The sequence below is a fragment of the Ictidomys tridecemlineatus genome, chromosome 15 (assembly GCF_052094955.1).
Source record: "Ictidomys tridecemlineatus isolate mIctTri1 chromosome 15, mIctTri1.hap1, whole genome shotgun sequence".
Lineage (NCBI taxonomy): Eukaryota > Metazoa > Chordata > Mammalia > Rodentia > Sciuridae > Ictidomys > Ictidomys tridecemlineatus.
The window spans coordinates 4,924,824-4,949,796 of record NC_135491.1 but is presented as its reverse complement, the minus strand read 5'-3'; the positions used below and the strand labels follow the sequence as shown (position 1 = coordinate 4,949,796).

The 24,973-nt window shown below is 41.3% G+C and overlaps 1 protein-coding gene across 1 annotated transcript in view; it reads left to right on the top strand.

Annotated features, from left to right (window-relative positions):
• Positions 1 to 11,739: 11,739 nt before the first annotated feature.
• The window catches only part of Znf613 (zinc finger protein 613), an 18,178-nt gene continuing 4,944 nt past the window's right edge, over positions 11,740 to 24,973 (top strand). The window contains 5 exon segments of the mRNA XM_078033033.1: positions 11,740 to 12,660; positions 13,088 to 13,186; positions 18,182 to 18,384; positions 20,620 to 20,746; positions 21,016 to 21,108. Coding sequence (XP_077889159.1) covers positions 18,370 to 18,384; positions 20,620 to 20,746; positions 21,016 to 21,108 — 235 coding nt within the window. The 5' untranslated portion in view covers positions 11,740 to 12,660; positions 13,088 to 13,186; positions 18,182 to 18,369.

Genomic DNA, 24,973 nt, shown 5'->3' with positions numbered 1-24,973 from the left:
TGTTTTTGCACATTCTTTGCATCTGTGGTATTTCCCTCCTCTTTCATCTCTCTGATCTATTATGAGCTGTGCTTTCTTAGAAAAAGCTTTCTCACACACACTGCATCCTTGTGGTTTCTTTCTTGTTTTCGTTTTGGGGTGGTCACTGAGCTGTGATTTAGTGGTACTGGGTTTAACATATCCATGGTACTTAATTCCAGGAAGAATTTTCTCATATCCATCAAACTCATCAGAATCTGTTCTTGCATTATTTTCTATTCTGAACAACAAATCTTAAATAAGATTTCAAAAGTTTATAATGGGACCCAAACTTATCTTGACTTTTTATTAAAGGAACAAGGCTTTTGTATAAATAAAAATTAATTTCAATCATATGCAGAAGTCTCTCCTGATTTTAAAGTTTGTTTTTACTTTCTGGGTTATAATGAATATGGTCAATATCCCATATTCCTTCTAGAAAAACTAATAAAAATATCCATAATAATTTTGGGGGAGGGGTAAAAATGCTGTGATTCTGTTTTACTTTTATTAGATCCCAATTAAAAAGAAATGTACCTTGTGTGCTGTGTGAGAAAGAACAATGTTATAAAATAACAACAAGAAAAACAGTGGCTTTAGAAACAATAATGGGTGGTTCATAATTAATATATGTAGGTATTTCCAAATAAGACCTTGCAAAATGAGGGAAGAAGGACAAGCTGAAACACACTGCAACTGAAAAAGTTCAAAAGAGGATTGTTTGTTGCTTATCCAATAAACACTGAATGACTAGCATCTAAGACACTAAAATGACTAATAAATTCTTTCTCTCCATGAAGTTTTCCTTTCTAGTAAAAAAAAGAGACAAAATCAACTGGCAAGCAAAGTAATAAAAATCAGAGTGTTAAAATTAGTATGAAGAAAGTGACCAAGTACTGGTGGGTCAATGTTTAGATAAATTCATCTATAAGAAAAGTTAGGCTGACATCATAGGATAGAATGGATGACATTATGTAAAGAATTAAATAAAGTACATTCCAAGAGGGAGCAACTTGTGTGAAAACCCAGAGGCAGAAAAAACTAGGCAGGATCAAGAAACATGGGAGAGGCCAATGTACCTGGAGTGCCCTAGCTTGAGTAAACATAGATGGGTTTGGCAAGGATAGTGGAAATAAGACCAGATCTGTCTTTGAGGAAGACTTTGTTAGAAATTTGATTTAAGCTTAGGCCAAGGGCAATAAGCCACTGAACATATTTCTTTCTTTCTTTTGGCAAGAAAATAATGTGTTCTGAATTGATAGTTCCAAAAAAGCACATGTGTTTTCTATGCACGATGAACTGGAAAGAAGTCATAAGAGAGCCAACAGGAGGCTATGGCGGGATACAGGTTGCTTCAGTATGAGTGACTACCACAGAGATACAGAGATATAAAAAAACAAAGGTCACAGTTTAGAGGAGCCAAAATGTGTGGACGTGCACAAGAGAAGAATCACTGTTGAAAATGTGAGGGAAATGGAAAAAGAATCAAGCTTAGTGACCTGGTAGGTGCCATTTAGTAAGATGAGAGCTGTCAGTGTGGCATTTGGTGGAACCAGTTGCTCCACTTAGAGGCAGACCAGGTGTGAGAGAAATCATACATATTAACCGCGGGTATCCACAACCCAGTGTGGGAAGCCACTCCTGAGCTTCAGCTTCGTCCTTGAGCCAAGGAGATTTTGGTCTGGCATTGCATGCTATTTTGTGGCCCCTCCCACTTAATGGATGACACCATGCATGTGACTTCAGTCTTTGCTGGGCTGCTCTTGTAGCTCTGGAGTTGGGTGTGACCCACTGGGCCTGGACAGCCCACCTCCAGCCTTATTTGGTGAAGAACATTCTGTAGAAAACCTTTGAAGTTCTCTTGTATAAATAAAGCAAGCATGGGTGCTTTCTCTCTCTCTCCCTCCCTCCCCCACACCCCCACCCCCCTAGTGTGAACCTCTATGTTCATGGAGCCATCCAGCCCTTGCTTTTCAGAATTACTTTCCGAGTAGTGTGGTTTCTTCACCGCTTCATTTTCTTAGCTTAATTTCGCAGCCAGCCCACTTCACACAGAGGAGACCCAAATTCCATCACCTGCACAGTATGTGGGCGAGAATCCAGTTATACCCAAGTCTGTGGGCAAAGAGTTTTAGACTTGAGGTAACGATTCTCAGTCATGACTAAGTCTGTGTATTCTTTACATGTTTGGTAATGCACAGGACTAGATGGATCATGTAGGAAGAAGGCACAGAGAAAGAAGAGGGATATGTAGAGGATATGACAAGTTCGTCTAGAGACACTGTACCATATCTATGATGATCAAGTCAACAAACAATGTGGGTTTTACTAACAAAGGTTTAGAATCAGAATGCAGGACCCACAGCATCTCACTCAAAGATTATTGTGGTACTATACAATACAATAACTGCTTTGCTACTTGATCCTTCTTGTCTTTCTTCAGACTAAAACTCAACTTTCCCCAAACACCAATCATTTAAGAGTAAGACAGTAGTTTATCCTCCAACTCCAATTGGGATGCTGTTCTATGCAAGGTTAGTATCCCTTATATCCAAATGCTTGGAACCAGAGTAATTCAGATTTGGGAGTGTTTTGGATCTTATAATTTGGACTATTTGCATGGACCTTACTAATTGAGCATCCTTAATCTGAAATTCAGAAATCCAAAATGCTTCAGTGTAAATCCAAAACTTCATGCTCAAAAACTTCAAGTTTGAGAGCACATCCCATTTCAGATTTTTGGATCAGAATATTCAACTGTGTTGAGAAATGCGAATCTAGAGCCAGGTATGATGGTGCATGCTGGTAGTCCCAGCAACTCAGTAGGCTAAGGCAGGAGGATTTTCCAGTTAAAGGCCAGTCTCAGAACTCAGAGAGACCCTGAGGAATTTATCAAGACCCTGTCTCAAAATAAATAGGACAAGGGATATAGCCTAATGGTAACACATCCCTAGGTTCAATCCCCAGTAACAAAAAAAAAAAAGGAAAAATGAATATTTGTTCTTCCTTTCTGGTTTCTGGAATATAGTTCCTAAATCTCTCATAATTTCTTAACGTGAAATGGATGCTAGGAACATTTTTTGTCTTATTATCTGTTTTTTAACCTGTACCTTAATACATAGCTCCAAAACCCCTTGTACTTTCATATGTAGTAGGAGTGTGCTTTGATCTTATAGGCATCTCTTGATGGGCTCTTGAATTCCTTCAGGATGGAGGCTAAATGCTGGCAATTTCAGCCCATGGGACATTCCCTGACAAGAAGTTAAAGAGGCTGCAGACTGAGTTAATAATCAGCCATGCATATGTGATGAAGCCTCTATAAAAACCCCTAGGGCTAGAGATATAGCTCAGTTGATAGAGTTCTTGCCTTGCATGCACAAAGCCCTGGGTTAAACCCCTAGAAACACACCCACCCACACCCATCCACCCCCCCACACACCCCTAAAAGTCTGGGTCAGATAGTGTCCAAAGTTGGTGAGCCACATGTCAGGATGATGCTGCATCCCAACTTCATGGTGACAGAAGATCCTGATCTTGGAACCCTTCTAGATCTTGTCCTATTATGACTTCATCTGGCTGTCCATCTGTATCCTTTATTGTATCCTTTATAGTAAACCTACAGGTGTATTTCTTTGAGTTTTGGAAGCTATCATAGGAAAGTATCAAATCTAGGGAGGAGTTTGTGGTAACCCCCAATTGAGTTGGTAAGAAGTGGGGACCTGCTACTTGCAGTTAATATCAAATACTGGGACCAATATTATGGGTTCTGCACTAATATGTAGAGTCTGCACTAATTTCCAAGTTGTTAATATTATAATTAAATTGGAGGATATATGGTTGATGTCTGAAAAGTTGGAGAACTGACTTGTGTGGAACCTCCCCCCCCGCCCATATTTAGTGTTTGGTTGAAAAGTGTTCTGAAAATAAAGGAAAACTGAGTTTGTTTTCCTTTATAGGCATGATACAATCTCACAAGATTCATGATGTCCAGATTCATATATATCTCTCTGGAATTGCAAGATAGGTCCACGGGCCAACTGCCCTTGTCCCAAGATGGAGTTACAACTGCCAAGCATGGTGGTGCATCCTGTAATCCCAGTGGCTTGGGAGGCTGAGGCAGGAGGATCGCAAGTTCAAAGGTGGCCTCAGCAACTTAGCAAAGCCCTAGGTGAGACCCTATTTCTAAATAAAATACAAAAAAAAAAAGGCTGGGGATGTGATCCAGTGGTTAAAAGCCCCTGAATTCACTCCCAAGTACCAAAAATTAAATAAATAAATAGAGTTAAAATATACTGGCTGGTGGAATTACCAACCTCTCCAATCAGCTTAATATTGTAACTGGGTCCATGGTACATCACCAGACCCTTCTGCATGATGAAATGTTTTAAACCTGTGCTTTCCAAAGGTGTGATGCTATTAAGCACCTCAATGTGACTAAAGAACTGAATTTGTAATTTTTCCCAATTTAAATTTAAACAGCCATTTTAGACCAGTGCCCAACACGTTGGACAGCACAGGCACAGATCACCACGCTGTCAGGAGCCACTCTGGAAATATATACCCTTAAGCCCTGAGCAAGCGATACTGAACAATTACTGTGCCTGCAATAACTTGGGCTTTACCCCTGCTTGGATACTGAGGCGTGGCTCCAGGAGATGGCATTACTCAGTGGGGCTGAGTACACTCACCTGTTCCTTTGTAATCCTACCCCTTGCCCTTTATTGGATAGAACTGCTGTTCTAAGAAACAGCATCCCCCAATAAAAGCCAGCTCCAGAATGCGCACCCCACCTCACTCTTCAGCTTCTCATGACTTTCTCTTCCCTCTTTCTGGAAGCCTGAGGCCAGGAGTCGGGGAATCTGTCCTGAAGCTCATAGAAAAATGTATTCCTTGTCTGCACGGTCTTTTTGTGTAGCTCCAAATTCACATGAGTGACTTTGGTTCAGTTGTCTACACTGGATGGGGGCAGCACATGTCCTATATTTGCCAGTATAATATTGATAAGTCAACACAAATTTCCTTCTTTCACTAAATACCACATTCTTCCTTAATCTCTGTTCCTGCATCATCTCCGTCACCTATCAATTAAGAGGAACGGAGCCAGACATGGTGGTGCACACCTGTAATCCTAGCAGCTTGGGAGGCCGAGGCAGGAGGATTGTAAGTTCAAAGTCAGCCTCAGCAATGGTGATGCACTAAGCAACTCAATGAGACCCTGCCTCTAAATAAAATACAAAATAGGGCTGGGGATGTGGCTTAGTGAATGAGTACCTCTAAGTTCAATCTCTGGTACCCCCCAAAAAAATTTTTAAAAAGGAGGGACTGAGAAATAATTTCCTACCCAGGAACAAAATATTCATTTGCTTATCTTCCATTTATCCTAGAATCCCAAGCTCTACTTTCCCAATGTCACAATGGTACTACTACCCAGCTATCAACAATACTCTTGAGAACTAACAAAAATGGAAAAACCCAAATGCATCCATTGTAAGATGATTATTAGCATGAAATCCAGATTAATCACACATTTCCTCTCTCATAGATTCTTACAGGCCAGTCTAACACGCACCTCCCACATCACCATGTTTCTTACCCCGAAGCCTTCTTTTTTTATATTATTACTGACACACAACAAGGCCTTCCACCATTTACTCAAAATCCGGATATTCTTCTTGCAGAAGTTATTTTATTTTGCTTACAAAACTATTCTTTAATTGCTCTGTAACACTTGGTAAAACAGTCCCTTGTCTATTTACCAATTCACTTTCCACAGTCCTGCATGAAACAAAAATACCTTGTAGTCAAATGCTCAAAATTAAAAAAAAAAATTATAACCCTCTAGCCTCCATTACATTGACGTCTGTCTTAGAGCATGATAAGAGTGGTCATTCTTCAAGCACAGTGTCAACCCAGAATTTCCTGGCAAGTCTTTCCAACTTCATGTACTCAGGTCACTTCCCCCAACCAGCCAATCGGAAGCAGAATCTCAAGAAACATAACCTGTAGGCTGAAAAATGCTTCCACATAGTCGATATAAATGAGTAATTGAAAATAAAACTATAAAATAATGAAACCAAACGGAACCTGCATTCAGGAAGGATGTGAGAGTGTATCCAAATGATTCAGTGAAGTACCATGTGACTTTGGTTCAGTTGACTGAGTAAGGAAGACTAGGACAGACTCTTCTCTCTGTGTGGAAAAGAGACCTCATAGCCGCGAGCAAAACAAAATGCACATGATAAGCCTTGACCATCACTGACATAAAGTGGCCTAGACACCAAGTGGAGAGGAGGTCAGGAAGGAGAGAGCTACGTGTGCATGGAGCAGTCCTGACTCCTAAGCCAGAGTTCTCACAGAGAAAAGAAGTGGCACCTGGATGCCAGCTACAGCACTGTGAAGGGCACAGACACGATCTGCTGCATTCAGCGAAACTTATCCATTTTCTCCCCCTTATGAAAGGCCACCACTTGTTTCTGGGACATCTGACTCCTCCTATCATGGCCCCTCTAGGTCTTATTCTATCTGGCCAGGTTCTTTTCTTCTCAATCTCCATTTACATGTGGAATGCGGCTTTTCCCACCAACACTCACAACTCAGGTTTTCTCATAAAATCCCACTGTGGTGGTAACCCACACAGAGGAGTGCAGCCATAACTTCAAAGGGAGCTCAAGGAAACTGGTATCACCAGTCTACGTTGCACCTGGGACAATGCAAGCCTAAGTGGTCATGGCCCACTTTGAGATGGGAAGTTGGAGAGGAGTTTTCAGAAACCTTTTCAAACAACAGGAGTTAACATTCAGAAATAACAGGGCACAGTGAATAGGGTGACAACCCAAAGGTGACCAGGCACCAGGGTGTGGGGTAGAATTACAGAACCAAATAAAATGCTCAGGGAGTAAAAATAGAGTCCAGGAAGAAAGCTGGCCCAGTTTCTGAAACTGAGGCTGAAGAAGAAGAGTTGTTCAGGATGACTGTCCTGGGTGCAGGCAAAATACAGAATTAGAGGGCAGATTAAACCGAAAGAAGACTCTGACTTGAGAATGTCTGTTAAAATGAAGAGGCCCTAAATCTTCAACATACATGAATGATCTTTATGGTGGTGGAAGTATTACTTGTGAGGAGAGGGAATTTTGGTTTCACATACAGGAAGAAGGAGATCATCAGACAAACTGCTCCGGAGTTTGGTGACACACAGGAGATTAGAATGCTTATTAAACAATAATAGCAAACAAGTTACTTCAGGAATCTCCAGCAATGAACAGCAAGCCTAGGCTTTGAGGATGAATTCATCTTTGAACATGCGAATCAAGTACAAGATAAATGAAAGAGAAACTGAGCTGGCAATGTGGCTCAGTGATAGAGCGCTTGCCTGGTAGAGACGAGGCCGTGGGTTTAGTTCCCAGCACTGCAAAACAAACAAACAAACAACAGAACTGGAAAGGTAGGGAAGCAATGGGTAAGTAAGTGGACAGAGTTACCCTGACGACAAATTGTGAGCAGCCTTCAAGTGAACTAAGGTGAGGGGAATGGCAGGGGAAGGAAATTAGCCCTTCAAAGATGGTCATGGGCATCACTATACCAGACCTTAAACTATACCACAGAGCAATAGTAACAAAACCAGCATGGTATTGGCACCAAAACAGACTGGTAGGCCAATGGTACAGAATAGAGGACGCAGAGACTAGCCCACAAAATTACAATTATTTTATATTAGACAAAGGTGCCAAGTACATGCATTGGAGAAAGAATAGCCTCTTCAACAAATGGTGCTGGGTAAACTGGAAATCCATATGCAACAAAATGAAATTAAACCCCCATCTCTCACCATGCACAAAACTCAACTCAAGTGGATCAAGGACTTAGGAATACAACCAGAGACCCTGCGTCTAATAGAAGAAAAAGTGGGCCCTAGTCTCCATCATGTGGGATTAGGCCCCAACTTCCTTAATAAGACTCCTGTGGTGCAAGAATTAAAATCAAGAATCAATAAATGGGATGGACTCAAAACTAAAAAGTTTCTCAGCAAAATAAACAATCTGTGAGATGAATAGAGAGCCTACATCTTGGGAGCAAATCTTTACCCCTCACACATCAGATAGAGCACTAATCTCTAGGGTATATAAAGAACTCAAAAAGTTAAACACCAAAAAAAACCAAATAACCCAATCAACAAATGGGCCAAGTACCTGAAGAGACACTTCACAAGAGAAGAAATACAATCGATCAACAAATATATGAAAAAGCGTTCACCATCTCTAGCAATTAGAGAAATGCAAATCAAAACTACACTAATATTTCCTCTCACTCCTGTCAGAATGGCAATCTTCAAGAATACAGGACACAATCAATGCTGATGAAGATGTGGGGAAAAAGGCACACTCATACACTGCTGGTGGGGCTGCAAATTGGTGCAACCACTATGGAAAGCAGTTAGGAGATGCCTCAGAAAACTGGGAATGGAAGCATCATTTGACACAGCTTTCCCTGTAGGGGTTCTGTATTTGGGATTAGGGTCTCTGATAAACTCTGACTGTGGCCTGCTTGGTGGCTCTGAAGTTTCTGTGCAAAGGCTCAGAATGCCTGGCTGCTAGAAGGTTTCTGTGGAAAGACCTGGAATGCCTGGCTGCTGAGAAACTTCCATGAAGACACAGGATGCACGGCTGCTGCAGTAATGCTCTTCACTAGGAAGCTCTGTGTTCAGAGTTTTATGAGTTTCAACCTTGATTTTAGTCATATAACTCCTGGGGATAAAGGAACTTGCTTGCTAGATAACTACAACGTGTCACCAAGCTTCAGTGCTCCTGGATCTGCCAAGACTTAGCAGTAACTTGAGACAATGGTCTTTCTTAAGAGCAGCCCAAAGCTCCTCACATTACATAGTGTAATTCTGAAATGTGACTGCAGAATTAGAACCTTACTGATACTCTTTAACAATAATGTAGTTATGGTACTAATGACCTAATGTAACCTATTTATATAAATAAAAGTGGCCGCTTGGACAAGCAAGCCACTTCCTTTCCTGCCTCTGCACCTTGTCTCTGTCTGCTTTATTATTTTCTTTACATATCCCACTCCTGCGTTCATACCAAGGACTTAAAATCAGCATACTACAGCAATGCACCCACGTCAATGTTTATAGCAGCTCAATTCACAATACGTAAACTAAGGAACCAACCGAAGTGATTCTCAATAAAGGAATGGATAAAGAAAATGTGGCATATATACTCAAGGGAATATTTGTAAGCTTTAAAGAGGAGTGAAATTATGGCATTCACCAGCAAATGGATGGAGTTGAAGAATATCATGCTAAGTGAGATAATCCAATCCCACAAAACCAAAAGCCGAATTTTTCCTCTAATATGTGGATGCTAATTCACAATAAGGCAGGGGACACTAGAGAAGAATAGAGTTATTTTAGATTAGGTAGAGGGAATTGATGGGAGAGGAGGGTAAGGGATGTGGGGATAGGAAAGATAGTAGAATGAAACAGACATTATTACTGTATGTATATATGTGACTGCATGACCAATATGATTCTGAAACATGTACACTCTGAAAAATGAGAAATTATATCCCATATACGTATGATATGTCAAAGTGCAAAAATTTGCATTCTACTGTCATGTATAACTAATTAAAATAAATGAAAAAAATTAAAAAACCCTGCTGCACATTAGTGGAAACCAAATTATATTATATGAAAGAAATTCCAAGTCCAAATGTTCTTTTTTAAAAAACTTAACAAAAATATTCTCTTATGGTTAAATACACATAAGATAAAATTTTCCACGACCATTTTTAAGTGTACAGACTTGTGTCCATTAGTACATTCACAATATTCTGCAATTGTCACCACCTCCATCTCCAGAACTTTTCATCTTCCCCAAATGAAAACTCTACTCATTAAAGACTAACTCCTTATCTCTTGAATGTGGACAAATACCCAGTACCATAGGAAAAAATACCCCAAAGAGAACAGCCACAAGTGTAAAACAAGATTAGAAATTTGCAATTAGTAAATGTAGGTTTGGCTGCTGCCTACATAGGACCTTGGCAACACTAACCCACAAGGAAGCCCCTGTGGCATTCCACCACAGGCTGGGTCCAAACTGACACGGGACACAGTCATTCATTCAGCACATCCTCATGAAATGGCTACTGCCATAGACTAGGCATGATGGTGGTGCTGGGAAGCACAAACCTGCTCCTCATTTTTACTGATGTCCTGTCCTAGGGGTAGAAAGGGAAACAAGATAAACCATAAAGAAAAGGAAAAGCTATGAAGCTGCAGATGTGACAGTGGTTTGAAGAAGCACAGGAATGATGACAAGTGGATGAAATCAGGACTTCCATGAAAGGAGCGATGGATGGCAAGGCTCACTAAGGTCCTGAGGTGGGAAGAGGTACAAAACAGAATCAAAAGGTATTCCTACACAGGTGGCTTGAGCAGATGCATGAGAGGGTAATGCCTTCTAACAGGATGAGAAATATTATGAGGTTCAGAAAGGAAGGAAATCAGGCATGCCTTTTTGAGCATATTACTTTTGATATAATTACTAGGTATTCAAGTACAGGTAGGGAAAAAAAGGCAAATATATGAAACTTTAAAAAGGTGTTATTCAGCCCTAGAATCAGCCAAGGCCTCTAGCCCCATGATTAAGGAAGACACTTTCCATTGCTGAACACACTTGAGCAATTTTATTGTCTATAGGACAGCTGTGTGAGACAGATTTGAAAACGTCAACTGAATACATTTTCCTGCCCCATGTATACAGAGCATCATCTGTACAGTGAACTGTATGTATGAAAGCAAATATACTTATTTATAAATGGTTAACAATGTACTTATTTATAAATGGTTAACAATAAATGGGGAAAAGGTGTTATTCAGGTACAGTGGTGCACACCTGCAATTCCAGCTACTTGAATGCTATCTTAGTTATATACCCAATTTTCACATGCATGGATAATTTCCTGCGTTGTTATATTTTAGAATATTTATCTATCCCTATACCAAAATCACACTTTAACTTTCTGGTAAATCTTGTTTTCTACCAAGTACAGAACAATTCTTATCATATTTCTCTGTTAGAATTGTTGAAATATTCTTGGCAGTGTTTGTCATCTTTGAAAATTTTAGAACTGCTCTGTCTAGGATTATAAAAAAATCCTGTTGAGATGTTTTTGAGTTGCATATCAATAGAAAAGTCTTCAAGATTCTACAGACCATACCAAGGAGGTCGTACAGTCATTTGTTTTTTAAGGCCCTAAAGAGTTGGAAAACAGTTTAAGGGGTTTCCAGATTGCATAAGCATTTGAATCTGGGGACAAAACTGAAGATTTACTTCTCACTCTTAACCCCTGTGCATGGGAGTGGGCTGTGTGGGAGTCCTCCTCACTGGGGCAGGACCCAGGGGAAGGAAGTAATCCCTTCCTGGAAGATTACTGGTGACTAGGGGAGATGGAACTAAAACACAGAAAAATACACACTAGGTCCTCGGGCTTCTATTGAGAGCTGATGGGCTTTACTCTGGCTTCTTCGGCTACAGGAGATCACATTGAGTTACGTAATGTCAAATGGGTGGAGAAAGGCATTCCTTCCACAGGTCGGTAAAAAGAGCATCTGCCCCAGGTGAGGTTGGCTCCCCCTGGACCGGGAACCACCGCCCCGAGGAGAGGCCCCGCCCTCTCGTGCCATCCCCTCTCCCTATTGGCTCGCTACTTCTCCGCCTTTTCCGGAACGGGAACCGCGCCCCGCCCTCAAAGGGAAAGGGTGCTCCTCTTGAGCGGTAATTCTCACTTCCCTTTGTTTGCGAGGCCGCGATCTTCGTGCCGCCGTTGCCTCTTCAGACCCTCTTCTGCCTTAAAAATTGTGTTCCTGCCCTTCCCACGCAGCCAGAATGGTTCTGCGGTGTTCACCTGCTGCTCAGCTTGCTCTTTTTCCTCGCGAAGGAAGCCTTTCATCTGTACGGACACGCAACTAGGAAGATGGCCGCGCCCACTGTTCCGTTTCCAGCGATCTCCCTGTGTAGAGTCTGGTGTTGTGGAGGTGGCCCGAGCTTACTATGTGTGTGCCTAGTGTAAACGCGAGCATTTGAAAGCCAAAGGAATCTGGCCAGGACGAGTCGAAGGTGCCAAGAAATGGGAGTCCTTCAACAGTTCCGAACTGTGCCAGCTAACTGGGCAAAACGGCCGCGATACCGCCTGTATGTCCAATACTGCAAGATGGCCGCCCCCGGCATCCGCGGGGGTGTGAGCGCCAATCTATTTCCGCCGGTACAGAGGAGCCGGAAGTCCTGGTGTCGGCGCTGGGCAAAACATCCTTAAACCTTGCCTCGCAGGCCGCCGTAGTCTAGGCGCGGAGGCGTCCCGGTTTGGGAAAATTGGAGGAAGTGCAATTTCGCGGAGGTCCGCTGGCTTCCGGGGAGACTGGTGAGTCCGTTTCTTCTGTAGAACAGGGTTCCCGGGCGCATTGTCCCCAGGTGTCGTGTAGGCGGCGCTGTTAGGGAGGGCAGTCCTGGAAGCGTGCAACGAACGCGTTTGAGTGGTCCCGAGGGAGCCGGCGGTCAGCGAGTGGGTCTGCCCTGGCTGGATGTCTGCAGCTCGCTGCGGAGCGCGGTGACAGAAGTGGGGCCGCGAGAGGTTGGTCGGGGTGGGTCCCGTGTCGGCGCAGGTCCCGTGTCGGACTGACCCGGGGTTTCACCGAGGGGACAGGGTCCCCTGGCTGTCTCGGGGTGCAGACGCCGCGTCCCCTCCCCGGCTTCGCGCATCTCGCTTCTGCTGGTCCCGGAGCCGGAGAGCGACGGGGGGATGGGGCGAACCCGAGCTGAAGGAGTCGCCCACCCCGGAGCGCGCCCCCAGGGTGGCGTTGGTGGCATCGGTGACACGTATTTCACATCCAGACTTCATTTTCTGTTTGATTTTTACGATTAGGACAAACTGCTGCAATGTTGGTATTGGTTGAATCTGTTTTTCTTCTGCATACGCACACACTACGGGGATTGAACCCAGGGCCGCCTAACCCCCGAGCCACATCCGCCCTTTTTAATTAATTAATTAATTATTGCAGGGCCTCGCGAGATTGTTGAGACTGGCCTTGAACTTGCAATTCTCCTGCCTCAGCCTCCCCAGCCGCTGGGATCACAGGTGTGCGCCACTGTGCCGGATGGTATGATTTTTCTTATCATTGATTTCATTTCATGAACATTCATATAATAAGCATAAGTTTTTGCTTTAAAAGTAGCTTTTATAATTGTTTTTTTGTGTAAAAGTAGTTTTCTAAAGTTCAGTGGTAGATCCAGACTTGGTGATACACACCTTTCGTCCAGGTGCTCAGGAGGCTGAAGGGGGAGTATTGCTTCTGCCCACCAGTTTGAGACAACCTGGGCAAAATGATGAGCACTGTCTCAAAAAATAAAAGAGAATTTTGTGATAGTATGCACCAAGAGGCAAACCTGTGCCGTTGTGACTGGATTCACTAAGTATATGCATATGCTTAGATAGAATACTAATATTTTGAAAGTTCATTTATCACTTTCAAGGTGTGGTGATGAGACTGATGCCATGGCACATGCCTGTAATCCCAGCTACTCCCAGCTATTGGGGAGCCTGGGGTAAAAGGATGACAAGTTCAAGACCAGCCTGGGCAACTTAGTGAGATCCTATCTCAAATAAAATAAAATAAATAGATAAATAAATAAAAAGGGCTGGGGATGTAACTCAGTGGTAGAACACTTGCCTAGGGTGTGAGAGGTTGTGGGTTTAGACCCCTTATATCACATGGGATAAAAACGAAAACAGGTTTTGATTCTATGTTAACCCAAGCGTGTTGCTCCCTCTGATCTCTTTAATTTTTCTCAATTGTAAATGATATTTTTTTGACCTTTTTGATGTCTTTTAGTTTACTATTACACAGAAGAACAGTTAGTTTAAAAATATTTTTTTGTTTCCGATTACCTAACTGAATTCTTAGTATAAGCTTTGCCAGCTCCTAACACCTGAAAAATTTGAAATATAAAAATTTCATCTAGATTTTGTTTTCTTGCTTTCTTTATCATTTATCTATCTATGTATTTCCTTTCTCCTCATTAACACATCTTTTTAAATATTGGGGGGCAGGGGACACATTTCAAAGTAAGTTGCTGACATTCATATTTTTCTCTATAAATATTTCAGTGGGTGTACAGTGATTAAGTTCTACTGGTAGCCTTTTTCTAATATCTGCTTTACTATTCACATACTTAATTCACCCACTTAAAATGTGAAATTGAGTGGTGTTTCCTATGTGCAATCATCACCAAGTCTATTTTAGAACTTTTTTTTTTTGCAGTGCTGGTAATTTACCTAGGGCCTTGTGCATGCTAGGTAAGCACTCTACCACTGTACTACTATTTAAGTCCCAACTTTAGAACATTTTTATCACCTCGAAAACAAACCGCAAAACTTTTTGCTACAACTCCCTACACCTCCTATTCCCCTATTCCTGCACCCCCACCCGACCTTTAAGCACCTACTAATCTACTTCTTGTCTCTATGTATTTACCTATTCTGGATATTTCATTTGAATGAAATCATACATTATGTGGTCTTTTGTGATTGGCTTTTAAATATAACATACTGCTTTTAAGATTCATCCATGATGTAGCATACTGTTGTACTTCATCTGTTTTTATGCCTGAATAATATTCTCTCATATAGATATGATATATTTTGTTTAATTCTTCCCCAACTGGTGGATGTTTTTTCCTCTGTTCTCTTATAAATGATGCTTTTATAAACATTTGTGGGCAAACTTGTGCGTGAATATGTGTTTATTTCCCTTGTATGTAAACCTAGGAATAGAGTTGATAGGTTACATAGTGAATATGTTTAAGCAGTTGAGGAACTACTAGGCAGTTTTCCAAAATCGCTGCTGCACCATTTACTATTCCCACCGGCAGTATATGAGGGTTCCTGTACCTTCATACTCACCAACAGGTTATTTTCAGGTTATAATTAGGGTCATTCTGGTGGTGTGACGTGGTATCTCATGATTTTCTCTGAAAGACATCATGCTGTTGAGCAACTTTTCATGTGCTTATGCTGTACATTTTTTACTACATGTAGACTCCTGGGGTTTTTAAAGTTGTTTTGTTTGTAAGCTGGGGATCAAACCCAGAACCTTATGCATGTGAAACAGGTGCTCTTCCACTGAGCTACACCCTCAGCCCAAGGTTGTTAGTATTTTTAACAGCTGCTTAGTGTTTCATTGGGTGTATATCTTTACTCATTCAACTGCTTCTCTCTTAATAGACCAAAGTAATTTGTGTGTGTTGTACTGGGGATTGAACTCAGTGGTGTTCGACTGAGTCGATCCCTTTTTATTTATTTATATATTTTTATGCTTGAGATAGGGTCTTGCTTGGTTGCTCAGGCTATCCTTGAACTTGCTGTCCTCCTGTCTCAGCCTCCTGAGCAGCTGGGATTATAGGCATGTAACTTGAAAGTATTCAAGATTGTTAATCTGTTCCCCAAATTGTTTCATCCTTTAATGTTGACAAAGAAATGTGCGTTTTGGAATATTATCATTTTTTTTTAGAAACAAACTCTGTAATCTTCCATCTGACTGAAAACTTGTGTTGATATATATTCAGTTAAATTTGTGAAACTCTGATTCTTATCATATTGAGCAATGTCTTATAATTTGCTTCCTTTTAAAAATATTAATTATTATTAGTAGAATCTTTACATAATTAATTAGATAGTATTTCCAAAATAGCTCTAGATAAAAATGGTGATACTGCTCCTCCTTCCCTTGCTCTTGGCTTTAGAGAAAGTACTTATATTGTTTCACTGGGTATATGTAGGATGTGTTGGAAAATTTTTGTTGTTGTTGAGGCAAAATTCACCAGATATATCTTATTTTGAGAAAGTGTTTTTAATTTTGTTTTTACTTGAGTTTCTGAAGTTTCTGTGGAGGAATAGGCCTATTCTGCCATTTTTGCTTAGTGATGTATGTGATTATTTGTTGTGGTGGTGGTGGTGGTTTTTTTTTTTTTTTTAATTTTATTTTAAACAATCTTCTGCAAGTATGCCTTCAGTGATACCTCTAGTCTGTGTCTCCTCCCTCCTCAAAGGTGATTGCTCTTTTGGACTTGTTGCACATCATGCATGTTTTACTAAATGTGTATGTGTCTGTAAGTGATAGTTTTGTTTTACGTATAATAAAGTTTTTCTGTTGATTTTCCTGTGTTGTTTTTTTTTTTTTCACATAGTGGTGACTATAGCCTGTTTGGGAGTGATGTTCTGGAGTTTGTGGAGGTTTTCTGGGTGGCTCTACGTGTATACATACACATGTACTTTCAAGAACAATACTCCCCATTCAGTGAAATGATCCAGCCTTTAGAGGTAACAGAAATGATTATATTCCACAGAAAGGTTTTAAAGATTGAAAATGAGGTGGAATCTTCTTTGGATAAAGGCTCTGGAGACGTGAGAAAGGAAGCCTTACTATGTAAAGTGCATACCTGGTGCCTCTGAAGTATTATACCTACTACCTCCTACTCAGGACTACATGATTGGGCTCTGCACATTTCCGTTGGTAGTGTTCCAACAAGGCAAGTCTGGAAGTTCTGCTGCCTTGTAGATGGACTTTTGGCACTAATATGGAGAGGAGAATGTACAGTCATGGGTTGGAGGATGTGTAAGCACAGGCCTTGTGGGTTTGGAGGATTCAGGAGAGCCAGAGGGAACTTGTCATCATGTTTCTAGCCAGTGGGGTAGAAGGGGAACTCAAGGTGACTCCCTCAAGTTAATGCTTTCGTCATGTGAGCTTCTCACTGGAGCTCTAGAATTCGGCCCTTAGAAATCCTCTAGGCTGCTGATTCTCTGCTGCTATCAGGACAGGTATGCGACATGAACTTTCCCTTTTTGTGGAAGAAGGTAGTTGCATGTGTCACTCTTAAGGAGCTGATTCTGGAAGTTGAAATCATATGTCTGGCTGTGTGCCACTCACCATGTGACCTTGTGCAGTTCAAACTCCCTAAGGTAGTAGAAAAGGGAAAAGTCTTAGGAGGGTATATGGCCAAGGGAATACAGTGGCAACTAAAGCCATGTTCTTAGAGAGGGGCAGCTGAGTGCGAATTCTAGCTTTGCCACATGGCATGTTTTCGGGGGGAAGATGGTCAGAGTCTCACTGGAGGGTTCTTCTTCCCAGAGGAATCCAAGCCACCCTAAATAGCCACCCTAAGTCTTAATATCTCAAATAATTAAACCATTTTAAATCTTAATATCTCTAGTAATTAACAAATAATAAAACAAACACTCAGAAATGTTACAAAAAATAAAACAAACACTCAGAAATATGTTACAAAAGAGAAGCCCCTGATAGATCTAGTTCACATGAGTTCTTAAACTAGACAAAGACAAAATGGCTCAAAGTGGTTTATTTAAGGTGGGAGTCTATCAAAGGCAGGGGTGAGGTTTCAAGGGCAGAGTCTTGTTTTGTGATGTCTTACAGTCAGGTTGATTTGACATCTTGGCAGGTCACATCTATCTCTTAGGGGATCTTAGGTGGAGCTTAAGGGGGAAGTTCACCTGCATCAGGTGGTCAGTCTCTGTGGGGAGTGCCCCAGGGAGTTCCCAGTGCCAGACTGATCCCCTCAGGAGCTACTATGTGCAACATAGTCCACACACAGCCCACAGACGGCTCATGACAGTATGTTTTTAGGAAAGACAGTCAATCCGTAACCCTTTGGTCAGTGCTAGAATTGGCAATAATGATTAAATGTAATAAAGTGGTTAGTGATAAGTAATTAAGATAATGGCTGTGTTTTACTTACTACATTTGTCTTTAAACGGAGTGTGCATACACACAAGGTGTCTGTAGACTTTTACACAGGTACATGAGTGCACATGTTTTTAAAGCAATAAATGTCCAGATCTTCACCTTCTGTATGTCTTCTTTCTAAAAACAGACCTGAGTAGTCTTTTGGTATTTTGCTGGTTCACTTTTCCCACTTCACCATTCAGTCATCCCACTTCCGTTTCATAGGAGAAAGACACATTGCCCGTACATTTAAAATAGTGTTATTGCCCTCAGGTTCTGGGACCCCAATAAAGGCTAGAGGTGGGTGTGAAGTGCATATGTGAGGGGATGTATGCTCAAACTGTGTTCACTCCTCAGCACACAGGTAGCTCCTGGAGCAAGACACATCACAGGAAGTGAGGACATTCCCGGACCTGGTACCACCATTTGTGGAGACACCATTGACTGGAGACTTAAGATTTCTAACCAGAAATTTTGGAGCAGTTCAAGAAGGAACTGAAGGCACAGTCCCCGGGTTATTGGCCATCTCCCAATAGCAGAAGAACATGGTCAATCCCCAGGTGTCTTTAGGTTTGCTTTATTTTTCTCTTCATTCCATGATTCATTTCTGGAGGACTTTAGACCTAGGATCATTTGTGGTTCATACGGTGGTCTCTAAAAAGATATATGGTCTTTGTCCCCAGGTCCTGGTGTTCAGCTCTGAAAAGCCTTGGAACTTTCTGAGTGGGATAAGGATGATAAAACCCTTTTTTGTTCTAGTAAAGAGACTTTTAATGAAACCTAGCTTCAGGATGGATACTGGTCACCAGAAAGACTGAAACTTGTTCAGAAGCTTGGAACTTTGAGCTTTTCTTACCCCTATTCTCTAGGGAGAGGAGTGGGGCTGGAGATTGAGTCCAGTTTCCCATGGCCAGTGATATAATCAATCATTCCCATATAATTAAACCTGCATAAAAACCTCTGAATAACAGTATTAGAGTCTGGGTTGTGAACATATTGTAGTGCACCCAGGGAAGACTTAGACGTCCCCAGTTCCCACTTCACATCCTTACCCTGTGCATCTCTCCCATCTGGTTGCTCCTTGGTTATACCCTTTATAATAAACTGGTAGAAGTAAGTAAGTTGCTTTCCTCAGTTCTGAGTTGTCGTAGAATGTCATTGAACCTGTGTGTGGGTTGTGGGAACCCCCAGCTTAATAGCCAAGTTGGACAGAAGTGTGGATAACTGGGAACTCCATGCTTGCGACCTTAAATGGTGGGCCTTCACTAACTCAAGAAGTTGGTGTCAGAATTGAATTAAATTGTTGGATATCCAGTAGTTCTGATACTTTGTGTCAGAAGTGTTTTGAATAAAAACAGTACAGTAGAATTCATATTGAATGACTAATACTAAAGCATAGTTTGTGACTGGAGGATTCTGTTACTTACATGAGCTATTACCTTCTGTTGAATGTCCGACAGTCTTCACAACCAGAGAGAGACTCCTCATGGTCATGTGCACTGACTGAGGAGAAAGCAGACTAGTTTGTGAAAGGTGTCACTATTTTATAGCACCTAGGCCTTCCAGAAATAATGTGATATTTTTTTTTTCCCTTGATAGTGCTGGAAATCAAACTTGGGGCCTGTGGGTGCGGTGTACATGCTCTACTACTGAGCCACACCACTGCCTCATAGAGGATGTCGTTAACTGCAGCTTTCTCATAAATGTCAGGCACAGTTCTTCAAAGTATCCTTTAGGTAGAGGCCAAGAGAAGTCAGGACACAGTTGCTCATGCAGCCCATAGCAAGATGACCCATGGGCCCAGCCTTAATGAATGTTAGGGTCAATTTAGGAATAAAATGTAAATGAACTAGGAAAATGGAAAGATTGTTTGGCTTTTTTTTCTGTATGAACTGGTGATTAAACTGGGTTTGAGTGCATCTTTGACATTAGGGAGTTGAGTATTGTTGTCTTAAAACTTCCCCCTATCCCAGACAGTGCATACTTCTTTTCATTTAAAGTCAGTCCTTACCTACTGCTTCCTTTATTATATTATTTAAAAAGTTAATTATACAATTGTGCATGAGTATACCAAAAGATTAGAAAATAGTTTCTCCAATCATTAGATTATATACAGTTAAAGGGAAAAAAAAGGATTTCTTTTCACACCTTCTTTCCTAATCCCCTCATGCAGTTTTAACAAGTGGTTATTGGTGTGTACTGCCTGTACGTATGTGTGCCTCTATAGGTGTGTGTGTGGGGGGTGGGAATATCCTGGGGATTGAACCCAGGAACATTCTCCCTCTGAGCTAGCCCTTTTTATTTTATTTTGAGACAGGGTTCTCTCTAAGTTGCCCATGTTACCTGAGCCTCCTTAGTAGCTGGGATAAGCATATACCACTTGGCCCTGCACAATATATTGTTTTAAAAAATTACAGGAATAGATGAACTCTAGATAGGGCAGAGGGATTGAAGGGGAAAGGAGGGGGCATGGGCTTATTAATGATGGTGGAATGTGATGATCATTATTTTCCAAAGTACAGGTATGAAGACAGGAATTGATGTAAATATACTGTGTATACAACCAGAGATCCAGAGATATGAAAAATTGTGCTCTATGTGTGTAATAAGAATTGTAATGCATTCCATGGTCCTATATAAATAAAAAATAAATACAAAATTAAAAAAAAGTCACAACACCTAGGTATATAGATACAGGTTAAATGGTGAAAATGAGCAGCATAATATCCTTCACATTTCCTCTGTATCTATGGAAAAGAAAGACTTCATATTAAGTAGGAGTTTTTTCTCCCCAGGAGTTGCTGACACTGGAGGACGTGGCCGTGAAGTTCACCTGGGAGGAGTGGCACCTCCTGGGCCCTACTGAGAAGGACCTGTACCGGGACGTGATGTTGGAGAACTGCAGGAACCTGGTGTCCGTGGGTGAGGATGGCTGCCCTGTTCAGCTCAGAGGGTGCCAGTCTGTGGCCTTTTCTTTCTCAGTGTCTGAAAGCTTTGGAGGTCCTGTGGTGTCTCAAGGGTGGCCTCTCAGTCCCTCTCAGGCCCCAGATAAGAGGGTGTATTATGCTCCCTTCAGAGAGCAAAGCCTTTGCTTTGCAGATGTAAACTACCGAGTTCCTAAAATAGAATATTGTTGTTGACAGATCACAGCCCAGTTTGATGAACCTAAGACTGTCATTTCCCATGAACAGGGTGTCAAGCCAGCAAGCCCGATGCCCTCTCCAAGTTGTTACGAGGAGAACCGTGGACAGTGGAAGATGAAATCCATGGTCAGATTTGTTCAGGTGAGTGAGTGAAACGTGCAAGGAGGGTGGACCAGGAAGTCCTAGTCTGCTTGTCAGAGGAGTCGCAGATGTGAGAGGGCCTGAGGATGTGTAAACAGCCTTCACAAACCCTCCTCCCCACATGGAGCCATGTCTTTCAAAGCTCCTCTTTGTCTCTTCTTGGATTTGATCACTGTTTCTCCCTAGTCTTGTTTTTAGAATTCTCAGCTCTTGCCATTCTTTCCCCACCAGCATACCACTACCTGTTTCTTCTATCTCTGTTACTTTGAAATCCTACCTTCCACGCCTTTCTCAAGGAGAGGTCTTTGGTTTCAAAGCTGTCCTTCTAGAGCCCTTTTGCCCCTGGGGGGATGTTGTGTTCCCTTCCTATTATCCACCCCATCTGGGGTTCTATGCCCCCTGGTAACTTAGTCTGTCCCTCTGCACCTGTCTGCCTCTTAAGCTTCTCTTTGCCTGTTCTGAGGTCCAGCAAAGGTTTTGTTTCCCACATTTCGCTCTGTTCTTGACCCTGTAAAAGTTTCCATCATTCCATTGACCTCTGTTTTCTGTGGAGATTGTCATGTCAGTATGTCCCTCTGTTCTTCTAAGCTAAGTGCTGATACTGTGTATTTACCATTCCATTGCAGCTCCTTGAGTCTGTGCTGGCCACTGTGGAGGGGCCTTGAAACTCTCCTACCTCTTCGGCTCCCTTTTATTTTCCCTGAGTACAAACCTCATCATTGAGCCTTGTGGCTGCTGTGCTTTAATTTCCTTGTGCGGTTGTTAATTCTGCATTCTGCTCATTGTTTGGGATTTTTCCCTGAAAGCTTTCCTTTTCTTACCATTTATCCAATGGAATTAAGTTTCAGTTAATCATCGTGGTCATTCACATGAGATGGAAATTTCTCTTCTCTCAAATGATGTTCTCGATGGATCTCCATGATTGGTATCATCTTGCTTATAAAACTTTTTTCCTCTTTCTCTTGCTTATAAAACTTTTTTCCTCTTTCTCTCCTAAACTCAAGGTCATCTACCTTTAAAATAATTTCCCCAAAGTGCTTTATACATATAAATCTTTATTTCATTGCTTTAAATACTTTTTGATTACTTTAAGTAGTTTTTTTAAGCATTCTTTTTATTTAATCTTTTATGTATTTATTTTTATGTGGTACTGAGTATCAAACCCAGTGCCTCACCCGTGCTAGGCAAGCACTCTACCACTGAGCCACAACCCCAGCCTTCACATTAATAGTTTTGATAGTTTATTACATATTGATCTTGATAGCTGTAAACAACAATAACAACAAGAATTTTTCTTGGGATTAGATTCTGAAAGGAGGCAAAGTTAATAAAAAATACCTTGTGGGCTGGGATTGTGGCTCAGTGGCAGAGCACTTGCCCAGCATGTGCAAGGCCCTGGATTCTATCCTTAGCACCACATAAAAATAAATATATAAAAGAAAAGTATTGTTTTCATCTACAACTAAAAAATAGTAAATAAAAAAAATACATAGTTATGAAAATTTCTGGGAAGAATAGTAAAATACCATAATAGAATAGTGTGTGAGGGGGACTAGAGCTGCTCTTTAGGATAGGAAGGGCTCTTGAGTGGATCATTTAGGTGAATTACCTTTCACATAGACATGGTCACAAGTTCAGGGGCCCAGGGTAGGTGTATGTTTGAGAAATTAGTTCTGCTTTGGACTTAATAATTAGATGTGCTTGTTCATATTCATGAAATACTCTCTGGTTGGATGTCCCAAGTCACGAGAGATTAGGTGAGAGAAATATGGCGTGAGTAATGTCTTCTGTAAAGGGAGTACAGATGAAGAACTTGGACAACTCACAATCAGAAAGATGAGTTTTTATTAACTGAACGGTTTCCTATGGTGTGTATCTTCATTCTGTCTGTCTGTTTTTCATAGTACTGGAGATTGAACTCCCTGAGCTACATCTACAGCCCTTTTAGTTTTATTTGGGGATGGGGTCTTGCCAAGTTTCCCAGGCTGGTCGTAAACTTGTGATGCTCTTGCCTTCCCATTCTGAGTCTATTTGGTAGATTTGGGGTGATAGTCTTGGCTTGTCTATATATGGTGCTGTAAGTTGGCTCTCTTGAGCCTAGTTGTTAAATCACAGCCCTACTGTGTGCTAGAAGAGATGGAAGTTACTGAGAAATAACAGTGCATTCCAGGAATCAGATTTTAAATACATAGAAGTTCAGCTTTTGAACTGGAGGCATCTTCTTCTGCAGTACAGGGCTGTGTGAAATTAACTCTCAAAATTAGCAATAAAGATAGGGAATGCCATGTACAACCAGAGAAATGAAAAGTTGTGATCTGTTGTGTAAAAAATAAAGTTTATTATTTTTAAAAAAAGATAGGGAATGCTTTAGAAACTTATGGAAGACATCTTGTGTTCACCTAGAATGGGGAATGAGAGCATGATATGTAGGAGATGTATCTAGGGTTTGAATAAAGGATATGATGAACGGCAAGGAGTGAAGGTCAGTAGATATGTCAATTAGGTGGATCCTGGCGATCATTTTACACCGTGTACGTGCATCCAAACATCAGATTGTGTGCCTTTCTTTTTCTATGTCACTGGTATTTTACTGACACTATTAAAATTTAAAAGATGAAGGTGTGAAATTGGAAATGTATAAGGCCTTGTGAGGAATTGTTAAAAGATTGGCCTGAACCGGCCCCATGAAGGTCAGAAGGTGTTTGTAGGGGAGTTAAGTGAGTGTGAACCTGGGTATAAGTTAGTTTCAGATTTATAGCCTTCCTTTTTTTGGTGCTGAGGATTGAACTTAAGGCCTCATGCATGCTAAGCATGTGCTCTACCACTGAGCTACACCCCTAGTCCTGGAGTCTTACTTTTAAACTGGGTGACAGGAGTGTAACAATAAAGTACATCCAGTTATTTCCTAGAAAAAATAGAAGGCAAAACTGACAGAAGCCTTGGTCTGGGATCCCAGCTGTGATCCTTTAGGACCCCTTCAATTATGGCCACTAAGCCATTTATGTAGAAGTTTGAAAGGCAGTGCTGAGAGTGCCAGGAAGGGATTTGGGCTGGCCATGGCAGCAGCTCAAGAGGCTGAGGCGGGGGACTGCAAGTTGAAGGGAGTCTCAGCAACTTAGCAAAAGCCTGTCTTTAAATCAAAAATTAAAAAGACTGGGGATTTAGAGAACCTTGGATTCAATCCCCAGTAACCACTCCCCCCCCACCCCCATAAAAAGAAATATGAGATTGAGGATCATTACATCAGAAACATGAAGTAAGAACAGTTTGATTCCATCAGTACAAGCACAGAGTGTGATCAGAAAAGGTAACCATTCCCTGCCTAGTTCAGCAGCATGGCACTTGACCATGTGATCCGAGTTCCATGAGCATCACTGTTTTTTCTCTTTTTCAGTTGATACAAGAGATTGTGTCAAGGCCATCTAAAAAGCTGACATGTTTACTGTAGAAGTTTGCTTTTAAATGTAAAATTGATGCTTTGGGAAATTTGGTTTGATGATAGTCTATGAATGAAGTATTAGAAAAATAAAATGACTCCCCAAGAGTCTTCCCAGTTTTCTAGAAGTTGAGTGTTGAGTTTATGACATTCTCACTTAGGTCTAACAGTTCCAGTATACCTCTATTTATTTTCCAGAAGAGTCAGTGTTTGGAACCTTTCAGTGAGCTTTCTAAAACCCAAGCTCTAAATATCACAGCAATTGTAAACTTGGCCCTGTGCCTTCATCTTGTTTTCATCCACATGTTTTTTTCCAAACCTGATCTCGCCCAGTCCTCTTTCCTTAATATTTACATACTGATGATTCCCACATAATTTCCAACCATGACCTTTCTTGATTTATATATGCAATCAGATTTTTTTTTCTGT